Source organism: Ictalurus punctatus, chromosome 2 (assembly GCF_001660625.3).
Source record: "Ictalurus punctatus breed USDA103 chromosome 2, Coco_2.0, whole genome shotgun sequence".
In the NCBI taxonomy this organism is placed as follows: Eukaryota; Metazoa; Chordata; class Actinopteri; order Siluriformes; family Ictaluridae; genus Ictalurus; species Ictalurus punctatus.
Window position 1 is genome coordinate 27115922 of NC_030417.2, and position 20107 is coordinate 27136028.

The following is a 20107-nucleotide window of genomic DNA, read 5'->3' on the forward strand; positions in this document are numbered from 1 at the left end:
TTTTTGTTTTGTTTTGTTTTTTTAAAAAATTAATTTTAATTATTAGGTTTAATTATTAGGTCATAGTAAGCCTGTGCAATTTATGTCAGCTTTGGAGTCAAATAAAGGATCTATTATGTAAAGAGCAGATTGTGCAGCTTCAACCACAACTATGAGGGGTTTGTAAAGTCAGATAGTAGCTCGAGTACACTTTTTTGGTTCTAATTGTAATTGCTTTTATGCAATTGTATGTAATTATGATATTGCTTTATGTCTTTTGTATTTTTAGTGCCACAGAAACCACAAGTTCATATCAACATCATTAGGGTGAAGTGGTGGCCAAAGAAATGTAAAATAAGTCAAACAACATCTGGGTAATCAAGATTTAGGAAAGGCTTTGATTTACATTTCCCACTTGAAATCAGCTGCTGTAAACTGAAACAAACTGCCAGCCAGAGCTTTCACACCAAGTAAATACTCTGTACTGGCATTTTCAGCAATGAGTCTCTAAATCTCAACTGTTTACCATCTGTATGTAGCTGTTAGTTGTACTACTGTAATGTATTCAAAGTAAATGATGATGGAGCTGGTCATGTATAGTTGATCTACAGAGCCTGATATAAAATCAACCGAATGGAATAAAGAGACATTGTGACACATTTGTGACAGCATCTCTCAGTATCATGTGGGAGTACTAAAAAACAGTAGCTTCAGGAATAAATAAAAACAGAAATTATTAATAGATCAAATATGACCAAGGAAAATACAGGCAATAGATAATTGTATAATAGTTGAAATAATTGGTTTTATTCACGGTCTTATTAGTAATTATTACTTTATTTATTTTACATTTACTGTAGACATAGTTGGTCCTCCATGTACATCATATGCATATGACATTACAACAATATTAATGAGGTAAGAAAATTAGCAATGTACAGTATATGTTCATGTACAGTTTTGAGTAATTTGTGTAAGCTGTGGTTGTACATGTACAGTACATATGGAACAGTCTCAGTGTTTAAGTCTAGGCTGAAAACATATTTGTTTACTCAAGACATTTGACTACGGTTGCTGCAATTACCACATGCAGTTTAACTAGTTCAACAAACAGACTTCATATAAAAACCATAATGAACTTTATTTTCCTTTCACACTATCTGTTGTTACCCAGATGAGGATGGGTTCCCTTTCGAGTCTGGTTCCTCTCAAGGTTTCTTCCTCATAGCATCTTAGGGAGTTTTCCTTGCCACCGTCGCCACCGGCTTGGTCATTAGGGATAAATTCACACACTTAAAATCTCCATTCTGTGTTTATATGTTTCTGTCAAGCTGCTTTGAGACAATGTCCGTTGTTAAAAGCGCTATACAAATAAAATTGAATTGAAAATTTAATATCCTCTATGGCCAAAACTTACACAAATTACAGAAAACTGCAGGAAAATGTTTCCTAAATCAGTTAGTTAAAACTAACTACCTCAGAAGTCAGAGCATGCGGCAAAAGCGTAATATACACATACAGTTATAGAACAGAAGTTCAGAAAAAGGAAGAAGACAAAAATGCTGTATGTAAAGTTTGTCACAGTTCTGACATATTCTGTTGTACATCATCTACAAACAAAATGGAGTTGTTGTTTTTCTGTATACATATACACACAAAAAGAGAAAGATATGGGAAAAACAAATGTTTTTGACAATGCTTTTCTGAAATATTGTATAATTAGAGGCCTAAGCACATTATACATCACTAAGAAAGACTAAAGGAATAAGGGGACAGAGGGAGATGCTACACATGCTCAGCCTGAGGCTTATCTTTTGTTTCCCCTGTTTTTTATTCCCACGCATCCTCTGCAGAAAGGACATACATTATTCGAGGTATTATGTAGCTTGGAAAGTTGTGTTGTATTGGGTCTAATGCATTTGTATTTCCAATTTGATTCCATGTATTTCACTGTAGCTAATACTGAAAAGACTTTAGTAGGAACTGTGTAAAGACCAAATTAGATCGAATTGAAAACTACAAGGTATTTTTTTAAAATACTGAACTTTTTACATAGCAGTGTAAATGACAAAACATGTATACAATATGTGCAGCACAGTTACTGCGTATATAAGCCAAGTCTGATTTGCACAAATTAGATTGCACTGCGCATAATTTTTCTATGAAACACTCATTCATTCATTCACTCATTCATTCATTAATCTTCACTAATCGCTTTTTCCTGGTCATGGTGGTGGTGGATCCAGAGCCTATCCTAGGAGCGCTGGATGTGAGGCTGGATATGAGATATGAATAAGATGTGAGCCCATTGCACAGTACCATGTCCATGCATATTCCCACTTAGGGCCAATTTTAAGTAGCCAATCCATCTACATGTTTTGGGGAAATGGGAGAAATCTGGAGAACCCGGAAGGAACCTAGGCAGACACTGAGAGATCTTGGGGAAACTCCACACAGACAGTAACCCCAGCTGAATATCAAATAGCATATTATTCTGTATCAATAGTAGCTAATCAAAAAAATATTATTGGTGTGAAACATAAATGATATAAGTCTAAAATAGTGGTCAAAGAATGCTTATGCAATATAATAGCTATAGATAAATATATTTACATAAAACAATTAAATATACAGTACAAGATAACCTTTTCAGCAACCCTTCCAGAAAACAATATGTCTTGTAAAGTCCCTACTGTCATACACTAGGTCTGAAAGGACTGAATTATGCTGTGCATGACATAACAATCTGAATATTTAGCTATTTTAATCTATTTTAAGTCTTTTCATCATCAACATTTCAGTGTAGGCATATTACTATATGCAGTGTATCATTCATGAAATACTTTTGGTTAAATGACTCTACCTCACACTGCTTCCATTTTACAAAGTGAGTAATAAAAGGAAACACCTTGCAATATGCATGATATACAGTATGCTGTGCACTGCATAATATTAGGATCCAGAAGACCTAATGAACCATATTAAAACCTGTTGAATACTTACTAAACATTCTAATACCATGGGATGATCTAGGATTGCCTCTGGTTATATTAATTAATGCTTCCTCGATTTTTTAAAAGTGTGTAAATGAAGTAAATGTACTGAAATGTGCAAATGGCATTTGTTAAGTTGCCTTTTTAAGCCAACTCCCCATTCAAAGCTTCAGTCCCAGCCAAAATCAAGGCCGCTCATCTGATAGAACTTATGGTTCAAGGGTCTGTAAAACTCCCTGAGCTTCTGAAGCACATCTGTTGGAATGTGAGGGTGAGTCCTACCCTTGGATTTCCCCAGGCAACGTGGCCTACTACTGCCCTCTGGCTTCTTCAGACATGGGAAGCCCTTGGTCTGGTTGAAGTAGAAGTGCTTGTCACTGACAATACGCTTGAGACCCAGGAAGTCTTGCACTCGTCCCACCTCACCAGCTGGGTCACTCACTAGTCTCTCCCCACTTACAAACAAGAAGCTGGAGAGCGGGAAATGTTGGAGCCAGTTTTCCAGGTGCTGGGCGTACATGCCAATGCGCACAGCACTCCATGAGGTGTCAATGACTCCCAAGCTGCAGTTTTTGAACACTAGTGTCTGGAAGGACTGAAGTCCAGGGCTTTTTGTCCGAGTTTGTGTGTAATCAGACACGGCTCTGGTCACTGGATCCCTCACCACCACAATGAGTTTGGTGTCGCAGTTCATAGCACACAGACGGGAAGGGGCTTCTTTGGTGACAAAGTAGCTGGGTGTCTTTTCCATTGTGATCTGGCCATCAAGGGTCCTTGGCATCAAGTTCCTGCAAAATGGAAGATTTCAGTGTATAAATCATAACAGGAAATAAAAGATCTTAGATGTGATTTGTGCATCCTAGTACTGGGCATTTAGTTCTTTTTCAAGATCTTTCTTAGTTCATTCACTGATTAATTCATCTACAGTAAGTGTTTTATTTTGGTCAGGGTTTTCGTGGGTCTGCAGCTGTGCACAAGGTGGAAATACACCCTGAGGGGGGTGGGAGGAAACTGGAGAACCAAGACGAAACTGGGGATACACAGGGAGAACATGAGAAACTTGAATTGGGGACCCTGGAGGAGTGAGCCAGCAATGCTACACACTGCAACAACATGCTCCACGACTCAGTTCACTAAAATAATCAATTCCAGGAATAGTCCTCAAGGTTCCGCAATGGTTTCTTAGAATAATTAAAGGTTCTTCTCTTTCTGAATGGGTTCAACCTTCTCTGTAAACTCTTGTTGTAGAGTTCTTCCAGAGACACAACTCTTATGGGTTTTAGATTAAACTGGTTTCTTACACTGTGATGTAGCAGTTGAATCATAGTGGGATCATGTAATTGCTAAAACAACTAAACAACTACATGAAAAACAGTTTAAAACTGTATAGACTTATAAGAACCTCTTTTATACCACTGTGAGCCTTGATGCATTTATTCTGGGCAGGTATGAACAATACACTCTCATACACATCATACACAATCACACTTACACTTAGGTGTGAATTAAAGTAGTTAGCCTCGGTCCAGTTTCTAGTGAACTCTTGTTTGGTTCAACTGCAGTAAAAACATAATCAACCTGATGCAAAACAAATGAAGTAAGTGAACCAAACACGCAATATATTTTGGGTTTTGGGCAGCATTGTTTGAGATACGAGCTGCTAGATGCAAGGCAGAAACTGAGAGCCAGACAGCAGAGATTGAGTACAATGGAGTACAATGGAATGTATTCTGGATACTGAAACTGAAAACAAAAAGAAAATGCTGTTACAGCTACAGTGCTCAAAACTACTGTTGAGTTTTAAATTGCTTATTTACATTGCTGACTTAGCCTTTTTTTTAATTGATTGATTTCTGTGATTTTGAAAGGTTAGGCAATGAATAATAAATCACTTCCACTTAAGTTACCAGCCTCACCCCTTCCCACCCTTTCTCCTCACCACATATTTTTGTTTTCTTGTTGGTTTAAATTTGTAAAAAGTTGATTCAGACAAAATAAAAAAATTAACACTCAGTGTTCATTCAAGTGGTGACTTATGTAAAATAATAATAATAATAATATGCTAGGAATTTTGATTATAAATATCATAAACAATTAGGCCTCTGGTTCACAAAAATGAATCATAGCTAACTACTTATTCCTTCATGTACTGTGGAATATTTAGTAAATTTGTCTTCAAACCTCCATCTTGGTTGATCTTGGTTGTAACTTTGTTGATATATTTGCACTTAAATTTGTCTATTTGAATAAGTGGCAAACAACTACATTGAGTCATAAAATACTTGTGCTTCAGTAAGTATAGTTTATACAGTCATGTGAAAAAATAAGTACACCCTATGGAAATTGTTGCCTTTTTTAACATATTTGGACAAGCAAATATTTGATTAGAATCAGGTGTTCAAGATTGGGTACCAGTGATTAGAACCTGTTTAGGGAGTGCAGGCGGAACCTGTCTTATTCATACCCCTCTCATATCTAGTGTCTGGTGTTCCCTTTGCTATTAAGGTGTGTGGAGTCATCATGCCAAGATCTAAAGAGTTCTGTAAGGCCTTCAGAAAAAAGGTTGTGGATGCCTATGAGTCTGGCAAGGCATTCAAAAAGATCTCCAAATTATCTGAAATACATCATTCCACTGTAAGGAAAATCATCTACAAATGGCGCAGATTTCAAACGACTGCCAATTTGTCCAGGACTGGCCGTCCCAAATTCAGCCCAAGAGCAGACTGTCTGATGCAAGCCCAAAATTTCATCACAAAATCTGCTGTTGGTGTCAAAGTGCGTGCTTCTACAATTAGTGATTGCAGAAATTTGACCTGCATGGGAGGTGTGCCAGGAAAAAGACTTTGCAAGACTACAGTTTGCCAATGAGCATCTAGGCAAAGACCAGACCTTTTGAAATAATGTTCTCTGGACAGATGAATCAAAGATAGAGTTCTTTTCCACAGCAAAAGCAGACATGTTTGTTGCAGACCAAAGACAGCTTTTGGGGAGAAGCTGCCTCAGGGACTGGACTTTGATTTTACTATGAATTCTGCATCGTATCAAAGAGTGCTTATATATTTTTATTTATTTCAAAAAGGGGCAATGTATATTAAGCAACATTCATAAATGTAAATGTACCCAATGTGCTTGAAGATAATGTGAGACCATTTGTTAAAAAGTTCAAGTTGAACCATGGACCTTTCAACAGGATAATGATCCTAAGCACATTAGAAAATCCACCAAAAAAAAAAGAAATGGAGAAAGAAGAAATGGATGGTTATGGAATAGCCTAATCAAAGCCCAGATTTGAATCCCATTGAAATGTTGTGGGGAGATTTGAAAGTACATGCAGTACATGCAAGAAATCCCTCAAACATCTTGCAATTGAAAGAATATTGCATGGAAGAGTGGCCAAAATTCCAGTGAGTCTGGTGGACAAAACTCCTACAAGAAGTTATTTCTGCTAAAGGGAGCAATACTAGCTTCTGAGACCATAGGTGTACTTACTTTTTCCGCAGAAGATACCGACAACTATTGATATTTATGTTGAATAAATGACTGAAAAAGCTAATTTTCCTTGTGGATTTGTTTAAGTATATCAACTGTATTAATAGGCACTGTTTCAAAGAGGATCAAATGTTTGCTTGTCCAAATATGTTAAAAAAGCCAACAATTTCCATGGTGGGTACTTATTTTTTCACATAACTGTATATCTTTATATAGCACAATAAAGTAGCTCATGATATTACCTGATAATGAAATAACGGTAAAATAAATAAGTTCTGATAAGCTATGATTTCATAGCTAAAAGATTGAGGAGGAGAAAAAAGTTAGACTGGGTGAAGTAGCCTTCTAAACAACAGGTTTAATGCCAAGTTATGTCTAAGCCCTGCAAAAATGGTGAATGAGATAACAGAACTCATGGTGCATGTAACATAGCTGTAGCCAAGCAAGTGAAGCACAAAGTTGAATCAATTAAACAAAACATGAATTGTTCACCTAAAATACATCACTGCAATCCCCAAGGTCTGAGAAAGCCTTTGCATTTGGAATCAAAGGTTCAGAATTTTACATATAAGCACTTTTCACTTAATTTAACTGCAAAACATGGCTCCTCCTACCAGCAGATTCAACAGAAAGCGTGTGCCAAAGTTCTGCATGCGGTGGGATTAAAGGGGCCTTATGAACATCATGTGAAACAGTACTCCACTCAATAAGGATCTCATCAGCAAAAACCACAAAGCCACAAGAACCACTTAACAGTAATTTCTTGAGACTTCCTGCTCCCTGTCCCTGCTCTCTCAGGCTCCTACTGTGTGTGTGTGTGTGTGTGTGTGTGTGTGTGTGTGTGTGTGTGTGTGTGTGTGTGTGTGTGTGTGTGTGTGTGTGTGTGTGTGTGTGTGTGTGTGTGTGTGTGTGTGTGTAAGGGATGTGATGCCTCCATGTCTCGGAAGACACCAAGCGAAAAAAGTATGGCATAGTTTCACAAATACGTCACAAAATGAATATCATCATAACTGTGAGAGATTTTCACAATTGAGACCATGTAACAGTGATCTTTGTGCTGCGATGCTTTTGGGATACTTGGCCAAGACCTGTAGGACAAGACCTTATTATGGCATTAATGCTATGTCTGTAGATGATTGACTGCATAGGTGCGGCGCATTTTTAAAACATCATTATAGCCTACTATTTTTAATAGCCAACATACCAGTTCTACTAGGATTTCAGTAGAAACTGTCAGTTGGAACAAATAACAAATACAAGCATGAAACAGTTACAGTAAATGTCTAAATTAACTGTCAAATCTAAGACGAACATGGTCAAATATTACAAACATATATTCTTTGATTAATAAAAAGCTTGGCCACTAGAAAAGTGATTTTTCATTTGGATGTTTGTTACTTTTTGCTTTGTTTTTTTATTCAGCATTGGTGGTTTTAGCCTTGAGATTTGACAGTAACAAAATGAGCATGAAGTATTTTTTTAAGTTTCTTTTTTATTTACTTGTTATTTTGATTTCAACTCTTTTTACTTCATGTACTTAATTTGTTATAAATTACTTTTATGCTTCATTTAAAAAATCAAAAATATAAAAATGTTTCTTTTGATAAATTATAGGAAGTAAAAGGGATCATTTTAATACTTGCATTACATCTTGTATTTCTAAGGTTCTATCTGTTAATTCTGTGATACTGAGTCATAAGATTTTGACCCTCAATGAGGTCAAGGCAGATATGACTTTGTATTTTTTTTATATCTTAAGGCAATATTTGGTATGAAACATCTAATTTACAGACTTAGGAACCAGATTGAATCTTATAAATACAGATTTATAGATTTATGAGATTTTACATTTACAATATCCTCAGCTTTTCACATCATTCCAGCCCAAGTTTGAAAGAATCTTGCTACTTAAAGTGCTACTACTACTTAATTCCCTTCCACCGCACTAATTATACCATAATAACCCTATTCATAGTTACCACATGGAGTTCATGAAGCCCTGTTTGTTAGTGAATATCCAGAACTGTATGTTTTCTTTTCAATATGATTTATTAGTGACATTTAGATCACTTTGACAGTGGTCATGATGGGAAGTCAGCTTCAAGTCAGTGGTGGTGAACATGGACAGAAATTCATGTTGTGGGCATATTATATCAAGGGCATGCACAGATCTCTTGCTTACATAAATATTGGTTTTGGAGACTGACCACTGAAAACACTCTATCTAGAGTTAGTGCATTTGGATATTAATATGCTTTGTTAGTGGTGGTGGAAGTTTACATAACAGGCAAAAGACTATACGTTTACATCCAGAGTGCTGTCCATTTTTGAAATGTCCTAAATATTTTGGAATGGCCAATTTGTGAAGATCCTCATGCAAGTAAAAGGTGTATCTTTGATTTATCATAGATGAGTACAGATACGGGGCGCACGGTGGCTTAGTGGTTAGCCTCACACCTCCAGGGTTGGGGGTTTGATTCCCACTGTGGCCCTGTGTGTGCAGAGTTTGCATGCTCTCCCCGTGCTGCAGGGGTTTCCTCCGGTTTCCTCCCCCAGTCCAAAGACATGCATGGTAGGCTGATTGGTATGTCCAAAGTGTCCGTAGTGTATGAATGGGTGTGTGAGTGTGTATGTGAGTGTGCCCTGCGATGGCTTGGCACCCCGTCCAGAGTGTACCCTGCCTTGTACCCGATGCTCCATGGGATAGGCTTCAGGTTTCCCTGTGACCCTGAAAAGGATAAAGCGGTATAGTGGATGGATGGATGGATGGAGTACAGATACCACCTTCACCTTAATATAGGATCATACTGTATATCTGTGTTTCTGTGTCTCTATGCCTCAACTGCTGCAGATCAATGTGTCTGTCTCCGAGGTGTGAGGTGGAAGACAAGCAAAGACAAGGACTAAAAGAGATCCAGGTTATGTGACTGCATGTCTGTGCATGTCTGTGTCCCTGATCTCCTCTTCAGTGTCTCTAAAAAGTCCTCTGATAAGTCATCAGGGATTGACTGAAAGCTGTCTAGGTGAATTCATTCATAATTAATGTGGCCACGGCACCAAGAAAAATCATTACTTGTTCTCTCACAGGATTAAAAATAAAGATTTACATTTTACACTGAGAATACACTTTAGAAAAATAGATTAGTAGGGAATGTGTGCGTCCAGTAGCCTGTCTAGAGGTCACAGTTAAAATACAAACTACAGCTGCACACCTGTTCCTAACATACTGCAATGAAAAAGACTATGTCATGTAAAAAAAAAAAAAATAAAAAAAAAAAATAGACAGCATGGCTTTCAACTTTAAATTTGTGACAATGATGTAGTGTGACAGCATTTAACCATTAAAAACATTTAAAACATGTCTGTCCCCACGTTGCACTTGTTTATGCATCCAATGTGCAATCCAATACATGTTATGAAAAATATCACCAGAATGTATCAATTGATGAAGACACACTGTGTAGACTTTTTAACTATATTATTATGGACTGATTTCCAAATCATTACACATACATCATGTTATTCGGAACTTACTGCATAACTCCATTTCCTTAAAATTGAGTGTTACTTAACTTCCTCATACTGTGAAATCCCAGACCTTTAAAGGAAAACTCCACCCTGAAACACATTACATAGAAATATCTGTGATGTGTTTAGCAATTCTGGTCGGGTCTCGCTGTTAGCTTCTAAAATCAAAAATGTAAAAAGGTGGGATATGTGGGTAATGCAGCCAAAGTGAAAACACTAATATATAAATGAAAGAAAGAATTTAATCTTTTTTTTTTTTTTGCACAAATGAAGATCATATATTAATTATATAGTACATATTAATATCCAAGTCATTCTGGGTGGATTTTTTTTTTTTTAAAGTTCAGTGCTTATTTTTCATCATAAATTCTGGACAACTTTGTATCTTGTCATTGATCATATGGAGTGTAGATTACCGGGAAATAGCTGACTGGTACTGTTAGGCAGACAACGTCCTGCTGTTTTGAGAATACGAGTCTACATCCCATTGCGAGCAATTTGCTTCTGATTACAGAGTTTCTTTCCATCAAGTTCATAAAAGCTCACCACCATTCATTCCCTAGTATTTAGCCATTTAGCCCACTTTAATCACCAAGGGCCAAACGCCATCGTCACTACTTCTTAGCCAGCTAAAGCTGGTGTGTTGAAAAGCATGAGAAATCTAAGTGCATATGAGGAACAGTTGAGAAACAACCAAACGTACGCTTGTGAAAAGTACAAAATAAAATAATACGGCTATTATTTCAGCAACTACCAGATGTTTTGTTTTTGAACTGTATTCATGCCCTAAATGCCCTAAAATGAGAGCCACGGTCTTGTATAACTTCTCCCAAATTGAGGCATGATGTCACTTCTACTACGCTGCATGTAAGAATATACAGTAACTGCTACCTTATTACAGTGTTTACTATGATCATGTGTGCAAATGGTATACAGTATCTGTATCCCTAGAATCATACAAGGACATTTTATATTGCTGTTTAGGATTTTACAGTGTTGAAATGTGGCACAGAATCAAACACTTGTTGTTGGAGTGTTGACATTAAATACATAGCAATTATAAAGGCCCACGACTGTATTTTAGTTGGCAGGAACTCTAATAAGTTTTCAATGTCAACATGATAATCACTTTACAGACAAGTTAGTGTGTGAACAATTGTTGGCACTGCTGACACTACTGCTATTACAGGCCATAAATTGCTCCCGGTAAAATGTTCCTCTCTCAGTGAGGGTGCTAAAGCCAATGGGAATGTGATGGAAATGTTTGGATGTCTATCAGAGCAAATGGTTATCAGTTCCAAAATGTGTGAGCATTAATTGAGCGGGTGGCACAGCGGCTTAGTGGTTAGAATGTTTGCCTCGTACCGCCAAGATTGGGGGTTCAAATCCTGGCACCGCCCTGTGTGTGCGGAGTTTGCATGTTCTCCCAGTGCTTTTGGGGGTTTACTCTGGGTTCTCCAGTTTTCCTCCAAAGACATGCATTGTAGACTGACTGGCATTTCCAAATTGTCCATAGTGTGTGAATGGGTGTGTGTGTTCAAGTGTGGCCCAAGTTCCCTCGGATAGGGCCCAGGCTCCCCCATGACTCCGTAGGATAAACAGTATGGAAAATGGATGGAATAAACTTAGTGCAATGTGACAAGGAGAGAGGATAGTACACTCTAAGAAACAGGGTTCCTCAAGTGTTCTTTGGAAAGTTAAGGGCACTTTGCTTCCCAATGGGATTTTACTTAGAACACTCTTTGTAGAGACTTTTGTTGTTGGATTTGACAGAAAACTTAAGGGCTCTCCCTGAGGGACAAGCCCAAGAACCATTATAGATTTAACATGTATTTCTAAACTTATAGTCTAAAACTTAGTGATAACCTAGAAAGTGCATAGGGTTTTACATGTTTGCAGCTTGTTTCACAAGTTTCATCTTCAGAAAAAAGGATGTGTTGGACAGTCAGGCATGACGAGGCGCCAGAGATGCAAGAACAGTGATGGACAAGGACAAACATGGCCTAAAGGAGGAGGATGATGATGATAAATAGGCACCGTGAGAATATTCAAAACATCATTTCAGATCTAGCTGCAATCTTCCAGAGGCTACTGGGTCAAACAGAATAGTGTTTCAAATTCATAACTCAAAGAAGAAACAGTGCCAATCAATTGTACTCCTAAAAGAGGAGACTTTTTCTTAAATTCCCAATCTCACAGTGACATGGGACAAAAACCATGATTCGAGTGACACAGTGGGTCCTCTATTTGGGTGCTAAACATTAATTTTGAGACCGTGGTTCCAACCCAAAATATGATGTATGACTTAATATCTCATGTCCCAAGTGCCAACACCCATAGAGGACCACACAGAGACAAGAAAAGGAAATGTATGTTCATGCCATTGTGGTAAGGAACATCTTTGACTTAAAGAAGCCATGCTAAGAATTTTTATACCACTGCAGTCTTAATGTCAGGAAGTATCGCTGAAGACATTTCACAACAATTACAGTTAAATATAAAGGAAACAAAATTTCTTTATATTTTACTTCGGCATCAATACCAATACAATAAAACATGTATATAATATACTCTGTGGTACCTATGATGTGGAAATAGAATTTCAAGTGTATATATAATAGTACAATTGCACTTTGCCATTGCATGTTGATTTTTTTAACGCTTTCCTCAAGTCTAACCTAATGTTATTCTTTGTGGGCATGGCAAACCAACCAAGCATGGCAACAGAGCATCAGCGAGATTTGACATTTCATATTGGCTAGTCCTATTTTTTCCCCCCTCATCAATAAGCATCTCTTCCTGTGTGATTTATTGCCATTGGATTAGCAGAGAGCTTGTGATTGGGATCTCTTCAAAATTCTTGGATATTTCTGAAATATGAACCACAATACACCTCATATAATGGTAATTCTGACCATATGGGTTTGAGAATATTGGCTCCCATGGTGTTTCCCTCTATAAAGCAGACACATCTCAAATGATGTGCAAGCAGACGCCACACAAAAACCACTTCCTTCACTGTTAAACCTTTCCAAAGTCTACTGACGTTAGAGAACGTGTGCTTTCTGGTATCATTTTTGTAAGGTTATTAAACTGTTTATATTAGACATTCATGTCAACCAGCTTTGCCCGGACATCACTGAAACAGATTTATAAGAAACATAATCATCAACAATCACAGTATTATAGGAAAATCCACACTGAACGACTTGCATATTAATGTTTATTAATAACGTCATTTTCAGTGGTTTCCAAGGTTTATTTGAAAATGAAATTCTGAGTTGGCATTTTTAGCTTAAGCTTCTTTCTTTGACATAAATTGGCATATTTTCCCCTTACCCACAATTCAACTACCTGCTGTGCCTTTTGTTTAGGTCCAGTAGGACTTAGCTCTTGTTTCATCTCTACCTAAAGAGAGCGATGCAGCAGAGCTTTATTCATTTAGTCTGTCTAGCTTTCCCATCTCCTCATCTGTACACTCTGCTCGAACAAATCAGCTCCCAAAGCTTCAACTTTTATCCTAATACCACTGTCACTGCCATCATACTCACCATCTTGTAGATCACTACAGTAACTAGTTGAACTGAATCTCTGCCATAGCTCAGCTCAAATACACTGTATACAGTATCTGCATTGCATTCTGGAACATTGAGTCCAACGTTCGCTGGGTTCACTAATTCTACACTGTTTTTCTTGTTAGCATGGCATTGAATGTTGCTGGGGGAAAAAAGCTTGTTCTTTTGTGTGTAGGTGCTAAGATAGGTGCTAGATATTGGTAAATTAATTTATCAGCACTTCACTAGAAGTTGTATATCGTATGAGTCATATTTTTATACCAGATGTAAAGATTATAAGGTTACTATACCCATGCCAAAACCTGCAAGGATGTTATACTTGCTACCTGAGTATTAACAGATTGAACTGAATTCATTCCAAACATCAAGCGTGGAACTCATCATTAATCAATCTGACGTTCATATTAAGATCAAAGAGAGAAATGAATCTGTTCTGATCAATACAAGTCATGCATGATCAATGCATGTGGTGTGGGGTGCATAATTTTAATGACAGAATAGTCCCTGAGGCTATCCAGTGTAGACAGAGGATGAATGCCTTTTTAATGTCCACATTTCATTTTGAGGATTTTACTGTAGTAGTCATGCGTATCTGTATCGGAAATGTGTTGTCATTGCTAAGAATTAGATTTTCCTGAACCACTTCTGTGGAGCTAATGTAGTATCCGATCCAATACTTCACATTTACTGTAGTAACTGTACATGCCAAAAAGTGAATCTGGTGGTTCCAGACCAGAATTAAGAATCTTTGTAGCTTAAAGACCTCCTCTATTCTGTGAAAAAGTTGTATTTATGTTAAACACCAGGAATAACCTAAACTTCTGACTAACTGTATATGAGCATATAATGGTTTCACTGAAGGCTTGGATACAATATGACCAGAACAATAAGTGGACCGGATTTCATGCATGTCATGCAGAATGATCAATATCATGTCATACGTATTATTATATTTTAGTCACGTTCCTGTTCAAGTGTCAGAGGTAATACTTCAGCCTTCTGGAGTTTAACTCCAAATGAAATACCATGCTGATTTCCTGACCTTCTCTGACATTACTCTGCCTCATTGTTCATCCTCATTCAATAGCTTCTTGAGTGTAATCCAGGTTTCAAACAGCAAAAACTACTATAATTGCTCCAGTCACTTTCCAAATAGTTTAAAAAAGCAAAACATATGGACACAGGAAACAGGAAAAACAGATCATAGCGCAACCACTACTCGCTCCTGCTATGGTGTGCCAATTATCTTTTTGGAAACTCTGAAATCTGGATTACAGCTGCCATTTCACTGCCCAGTCTTTGGTCAAAAGATTCCATCCCTGTTGGAGTAACTTTCCTACTGCATCTGTAATGCCAGCTATTAGTTTTCAGTCCGTCATACAGTATTTCAGCTACGTCTAAATGCTTGCTCTACTGTGCTGGTGAAATGTGCATAGAGTGTAAAGCAACCATGTTTTTCATGGCCTTGAAATTGTCTTCCAAAGACAGGAAAACAAATGACTTAATGAACTAACTCCACACAAGAAATGCCTGAGAGCTGAATGAAGTAAAGTTTGTTAAGGCATCAGCTGCACGGCCGTTCCATGAAAGACAGTGGTTTTCCTGTTTGCATGTGTGCCGTTTTCCATGGCCTATGAAAAGCATTGTTCCAAAACCCTCTAAAACCAAATGAACCAACACTGAAAACCCATTAAGGCCTTTTGTTTAGGTTTCAGAGTTGGCAGAGTTCTTATGTGGCTCTGTTTTAAAGGCCTTATATATGCACATACAAGTAAGCCTTCAGAAATGTGAACAAAGCTGGCCGCAACTGAGACAGAGTTTTAAATGACAGATGTTTAGAGACACATTTGGGCGTTTTCCCTGCTTTCATGGCATGGCATGAACAGTATTTTTTTTTTTTTTGTTGATAAATTGCTTTCTCTATTCTGGCAGCTCTATGATACAGTCCAAACTCATCCACAGTTGTGTTCACTGAACAGTCGGGTGAGATTTTGATATTTGTCATTTCTTTGGCATCTGACGAGTTGTCTTAGATTTATTTGCCCCGATCTTCAGTTACAAATTTATATTCCTATTTATGCCTGGCACTTGATATGTAATTAATAATTCTGTAGATTTCTGTAACATCATGATAGTGACAATCAGCAAATCAAAAAGCATGTACAAAACCTTTCAAGAGTAAACTGGTGAATTCTCACAAACCTGTACAGATAAATCTATTAATTGTTGCCTATACAATTTAACCACACTGTTCAAAATCTGCATGAAGACATCTTTCAGTGATCCATTCATCCATCCATCCATCCATTATCTGTACCGCTTATCCTATATAGTGTTGCAGGGGAGCCTGGAGCCTATCCAAAGAAAATTGATGCACAAAGTAGGGGAAACCCTGGATCACACACACATTCATAAACTACGGACAGTTTGGAAATGCCAGTCAGCCTACAACACATGCCTTTGGACGAAGCACAGTGAGAACATGCAAGTTCCACACACAGAGCAGAGGTGGGATTCAAACCCCCAACCCTGGAGGTGCAAGGCAAATGTGCTAACCATACCCCCCACTTTCAGTGATCTGCTTACTCAAAACAATCACAGAGAATCTTCTCAAGCTTTGACAGACCGCATTTAAACTGCCTTTTTGACAAGGTGGCCATATGTTACACTATACTGTCATGAAATGAAGCTACTTCTGGCTGAATGAACTCCCATCACAGATGATCAGAGAAGCGTTTGACACTTTAGTCTAAAGAAGGTATTGTGAGCTTACAGTATCGTGTGTGCATTCATGCATGACCACAAGTCAGGACCCTCTCAAATTGGTAAAGGAAGCACGGGATGCAATGGTGCGGTGAGTTAACGTTGACACAGTGCAGGCTGAGGGTCGCTCAATGCCATTTATCCATGTTGGTTTAGTGACAGAAGAAAAAAGTATAAAAACAGATTCCTAATTGCTTAGAAGGAAGTGAGTTGAACTTTTAAACAAACACATCTCTTGGTGCTTCACTTCTTTTCTTGTTCATTTACATGGAGTCTGCTGAGTTTGTTTCATTCTTTAGGTCATAGTGAGTTGTGTCTAGCAACTCTTTCATCAGAGCTGTGAGTGTGTTTATTTCCGTCAAACTCCACACTGATCTGTTCTGGCCCGTCACTTTGCACACTTCATACTTCTACCCTTTGATGCCTCCAATGAAAGGAAAGCAGTAGTCAGTTTCAGAAACACCCTTTCAGACATCAGCACCATGAAATGTATGGTTTGTATGGTTGCCTTCACCACATCTGTATGTAATAAGGTTGCCATGCAGAGAGGGGGAGTCTGGTGGCTTTTTAAGGCAAATGCTCCCAGTGACGTTCCCACTACTGCAGCTCAGCTCTATCCAAGCAATTAAAACACACACAGTGTTGTGCTCTGGCTTCTGGATGCTAGGCCTGCCACAGGAATTTCCACACAAACACTTCCTCTCCTACTACATCTAGTGGATGAGAGCTGTGGGGGAGAGGTGTGGGAGAAGGGAATGTAGGGTGCACTAAAATTATCAGCGGCAAAATGCTACCATGTGTTCTTCTTATTTTCAAAAGTGTAAGGTGACAGACGCCTTGTGAGACTAAATTGCTGCTCTGAACATTGAATTAGTAGCTATCTCCTCTTTCTTTCTCTCTTCTCTCTCCCGCTGCCTACATGTGTCCACTGCCAAGACAGACAGTCATGCCATTAGGCAAACAAGGAGACTCTCTTTAGCCAAAAGGTTCTGTAAGATCCACTGACATCTGGAGACCATTACCAGTGGTTCCATCCACTGCTCTTAGCAGCCGAGAAGAACTATGATAAAATTACAGCTTTGGTCATTCTGGTCATCTTTTCCATTAGGATTTATCACTTACACAGTAGTTACAACTCTTTACAGTTTTGAGTTTCCATGTTTTCCCAGTGCTGAGTTATATTACTCTCCTATCAACACACACACACACACACACACACACACAAACACACACACACACACAAACACACACACACACACACACACACACACACACACACACACACACACACACACACACTTAGCAAGACATAATCTTATTTATTTATATCAGCGGTTGAGCTTGTGTTCACCAGCCTTCATCATCCATGTAGTAACAAGTCTGAAGAGCATCAAATGTTTAGTGAGGTACAGCCTTAAGTGCAGCTGTCAGGCTTGTGTATTTACTTCCTTTTTAAACTATATATGACTTTCTATGAATTTTTCAACCTTGTTACACAGCCTGCCAGCTAAAGCAAAATTAGATCCATAGTTAAAAAGCACTTCACATCAGAAATGATGAAAAGGTTGTCCAAGTGATTTTAATGGTTATATGTATTCAACCATCTTACTAAGTGCCCTTGATATTCCCATATTTTTTAAAAACATTGGTTAAGGAATGTGAATTAGGAAATGGCTGGACTATAACAGCATAATTGTACACATCTACATGTCAACATGCACCAAGGAGTGCTGTAAATAGTAGGTCTCTTGTTAATTAGCCTGTAGCTGACATGTGCTTTCTATTGAAACAAAATCATGTGTAAAAGAACAACAGAAAAAACATTGTCCATGAGAGATAGCACTTGCTAGCTAACCACAACCCCTCTTCTTCCTCAAACTGAAATTCGGTCTATAAACTACTGGTATGTGTGTACACAGGCTATTATTACTTATTCTAGGAGTAAGTTCTTAAACTTGATTGGATATTGGGTTGTTATTTTGATATTTTCATACAGGAAATAAAAAAAAAGTTTTAAATCGGCTATAATTGCTATAAAAACCCTCCACTTTCTGAAGGCTAAATGATGGTTATATGCATGTACACATGGTCATAAAGGAGCCTCCAACACGATTCACTGTTCTCTGGACTTTCCTTGTCAAAATTGGTCATAATACAACTGGTTTAACACAAATTTCTGAATGAAACAATCCTGATAACAGGTATTTAACAAATAAAAGTATACTCTGACAAAAAAAAAAAAAAGAACTAACCTGTCCCTAATGACTGGGGTGATATCATCTAGAGTACATACAGTATTTTGTACCTGTATTATGTATCTTTAACATGGTAATGTGAATGTAGTGTACCTTTAAAACAAAGTAAAGGAGCTCTGTTGTACTTTTAATTTGTGTGTGTGTGTGTGTGTGTGTGTGTGTGTGTGTGTGTGTGTGTGTGTGTGAACATTTAAATGTACACTTCATGAAATTTTAGGTAAAAGATAAACACCAAAGGTATGAAAGTATACACCCTTAAGGGTTCCATTCCAGCTGGGGGAAAAGTGAAGCATAGTACCCCTTTTTTTCCCACGTACCTCCAGGACGTGGGATTTGAACCCCCAACCCCGGAGGTGTGAGGCTGCTAACCACGAAGCCACCCTCTGAGAAGTCGCATTAATACACAGCAATCCTTGAGCTTCTTTGAGATGCGCTAACACACTCATAACACACAGTTCTGATGCATGCTGTGTTACCTGTACCACTCGAGACCCTTGTGGTAGAATCTATCGAAGAAGTGCGGCTCGGCGCCCACAGCGCGCACATCTGGATGGACGCGCAGAAACTCCAGCAGTGCCCTGGTTCCCCCTTTCTTCACGCCAATTATGATGGCCTGGGGAAATCTCTTACTTCCATACGTGTTTGAAACAGGTATTCCACTTTCCCCGCCGCCGTTTTCCGACTCCTGAAGCTCCGAGAGTGCGCTAACGTGCGCGGAAACGGTCCCGTTCCAGCGGAGCTCCGCGCGCACTGCGTGCACTTTACCCGGGACGTGGTCTCTCATCAGATTTTGTCCATCCGTGATTTTTGGTGCCGAGTCGCAAAATCCACTCAAGCAGTGAAAAAGATAGAGAAAAATCAAGAGCATGGTAAAAGACAGCGGCACTCTGGACAGCGCTCTGCCCGAGTTCAGCCGAGTCCTGCAAACACTGCATCCCATGTGTTGCGATAATGAGCACCTGCCAACATGCTTACATATAGTGCAATGATTTATGCACTAGGTGTTTACAAGAAGTTTTTTCTTCTTCTTCTTTTTTTCTTTCGAATGTGCATTCACAGAGTCCTGGGTTCTCATCCAAATCATTCATCAACACGCAGCTTCAATGCCATTCATTATTTTTTGACAGATCTGACTGTTGATAGATCCCATATTTCGCTTTCGTGGCATGTGGCATATTTCAGCGTTTCTTTTCTCTGAGTTCAGGAATAAGTTTAAACCATTCTCACCGTTCAAGTCTCGCTTTCCACGCCTTGAGTGAAGTCTCCACCCTTTATAAGGCATGAAGATCAAAAGGCCACCGAAGCCATTCTTTCCTTTTGATAAAACATGTCCAAATATTAGTTATGGAAATGCGCACAATGCACAAGATCAAAAATAATCAAGTTATTATTTTATTTTTTTCTTTTATTAACCCAAAATACAACTCTATATGGAGAGTGTGTTTGAGTGTGTCTTTCTCATTTGTACCTATTCAAAATCCTCACTACTGAACGCCTTCAGTACTGGATTATTCCAACTTTATTT

General features: G+C 38.3%; 1 protein-coding gene across 1 annotated transcript; it reads right to left on the minus strand.

Moving 5' to 3' along the window:
- Positions 1-759: 759 nt before the first annotated feature.
- On the minus strand, positions 760-19845 carry LOC108254972 (heparan sulfate glucosamine 3-O-sulfotransferase 6). Its single transcript, XM_017450519.3, has 2 exons — positions 19059-19845; positions 760-3760 (listed from the first exon to the last, which is right to left on the minus strand). The coding sequence occupies exons 1-2, from the start codon at positions 19520-19522 to the stop codon at positions 3142-3144; spliced, it is 1083 nt and encodes a 360-aa protein (XP_017306008.1). The 5' UTR covers positions 19523-19845; the 3' UTR covers positions 760-3141.
- Positions 19846-20107: the final 262 nt, after the last annotated feature.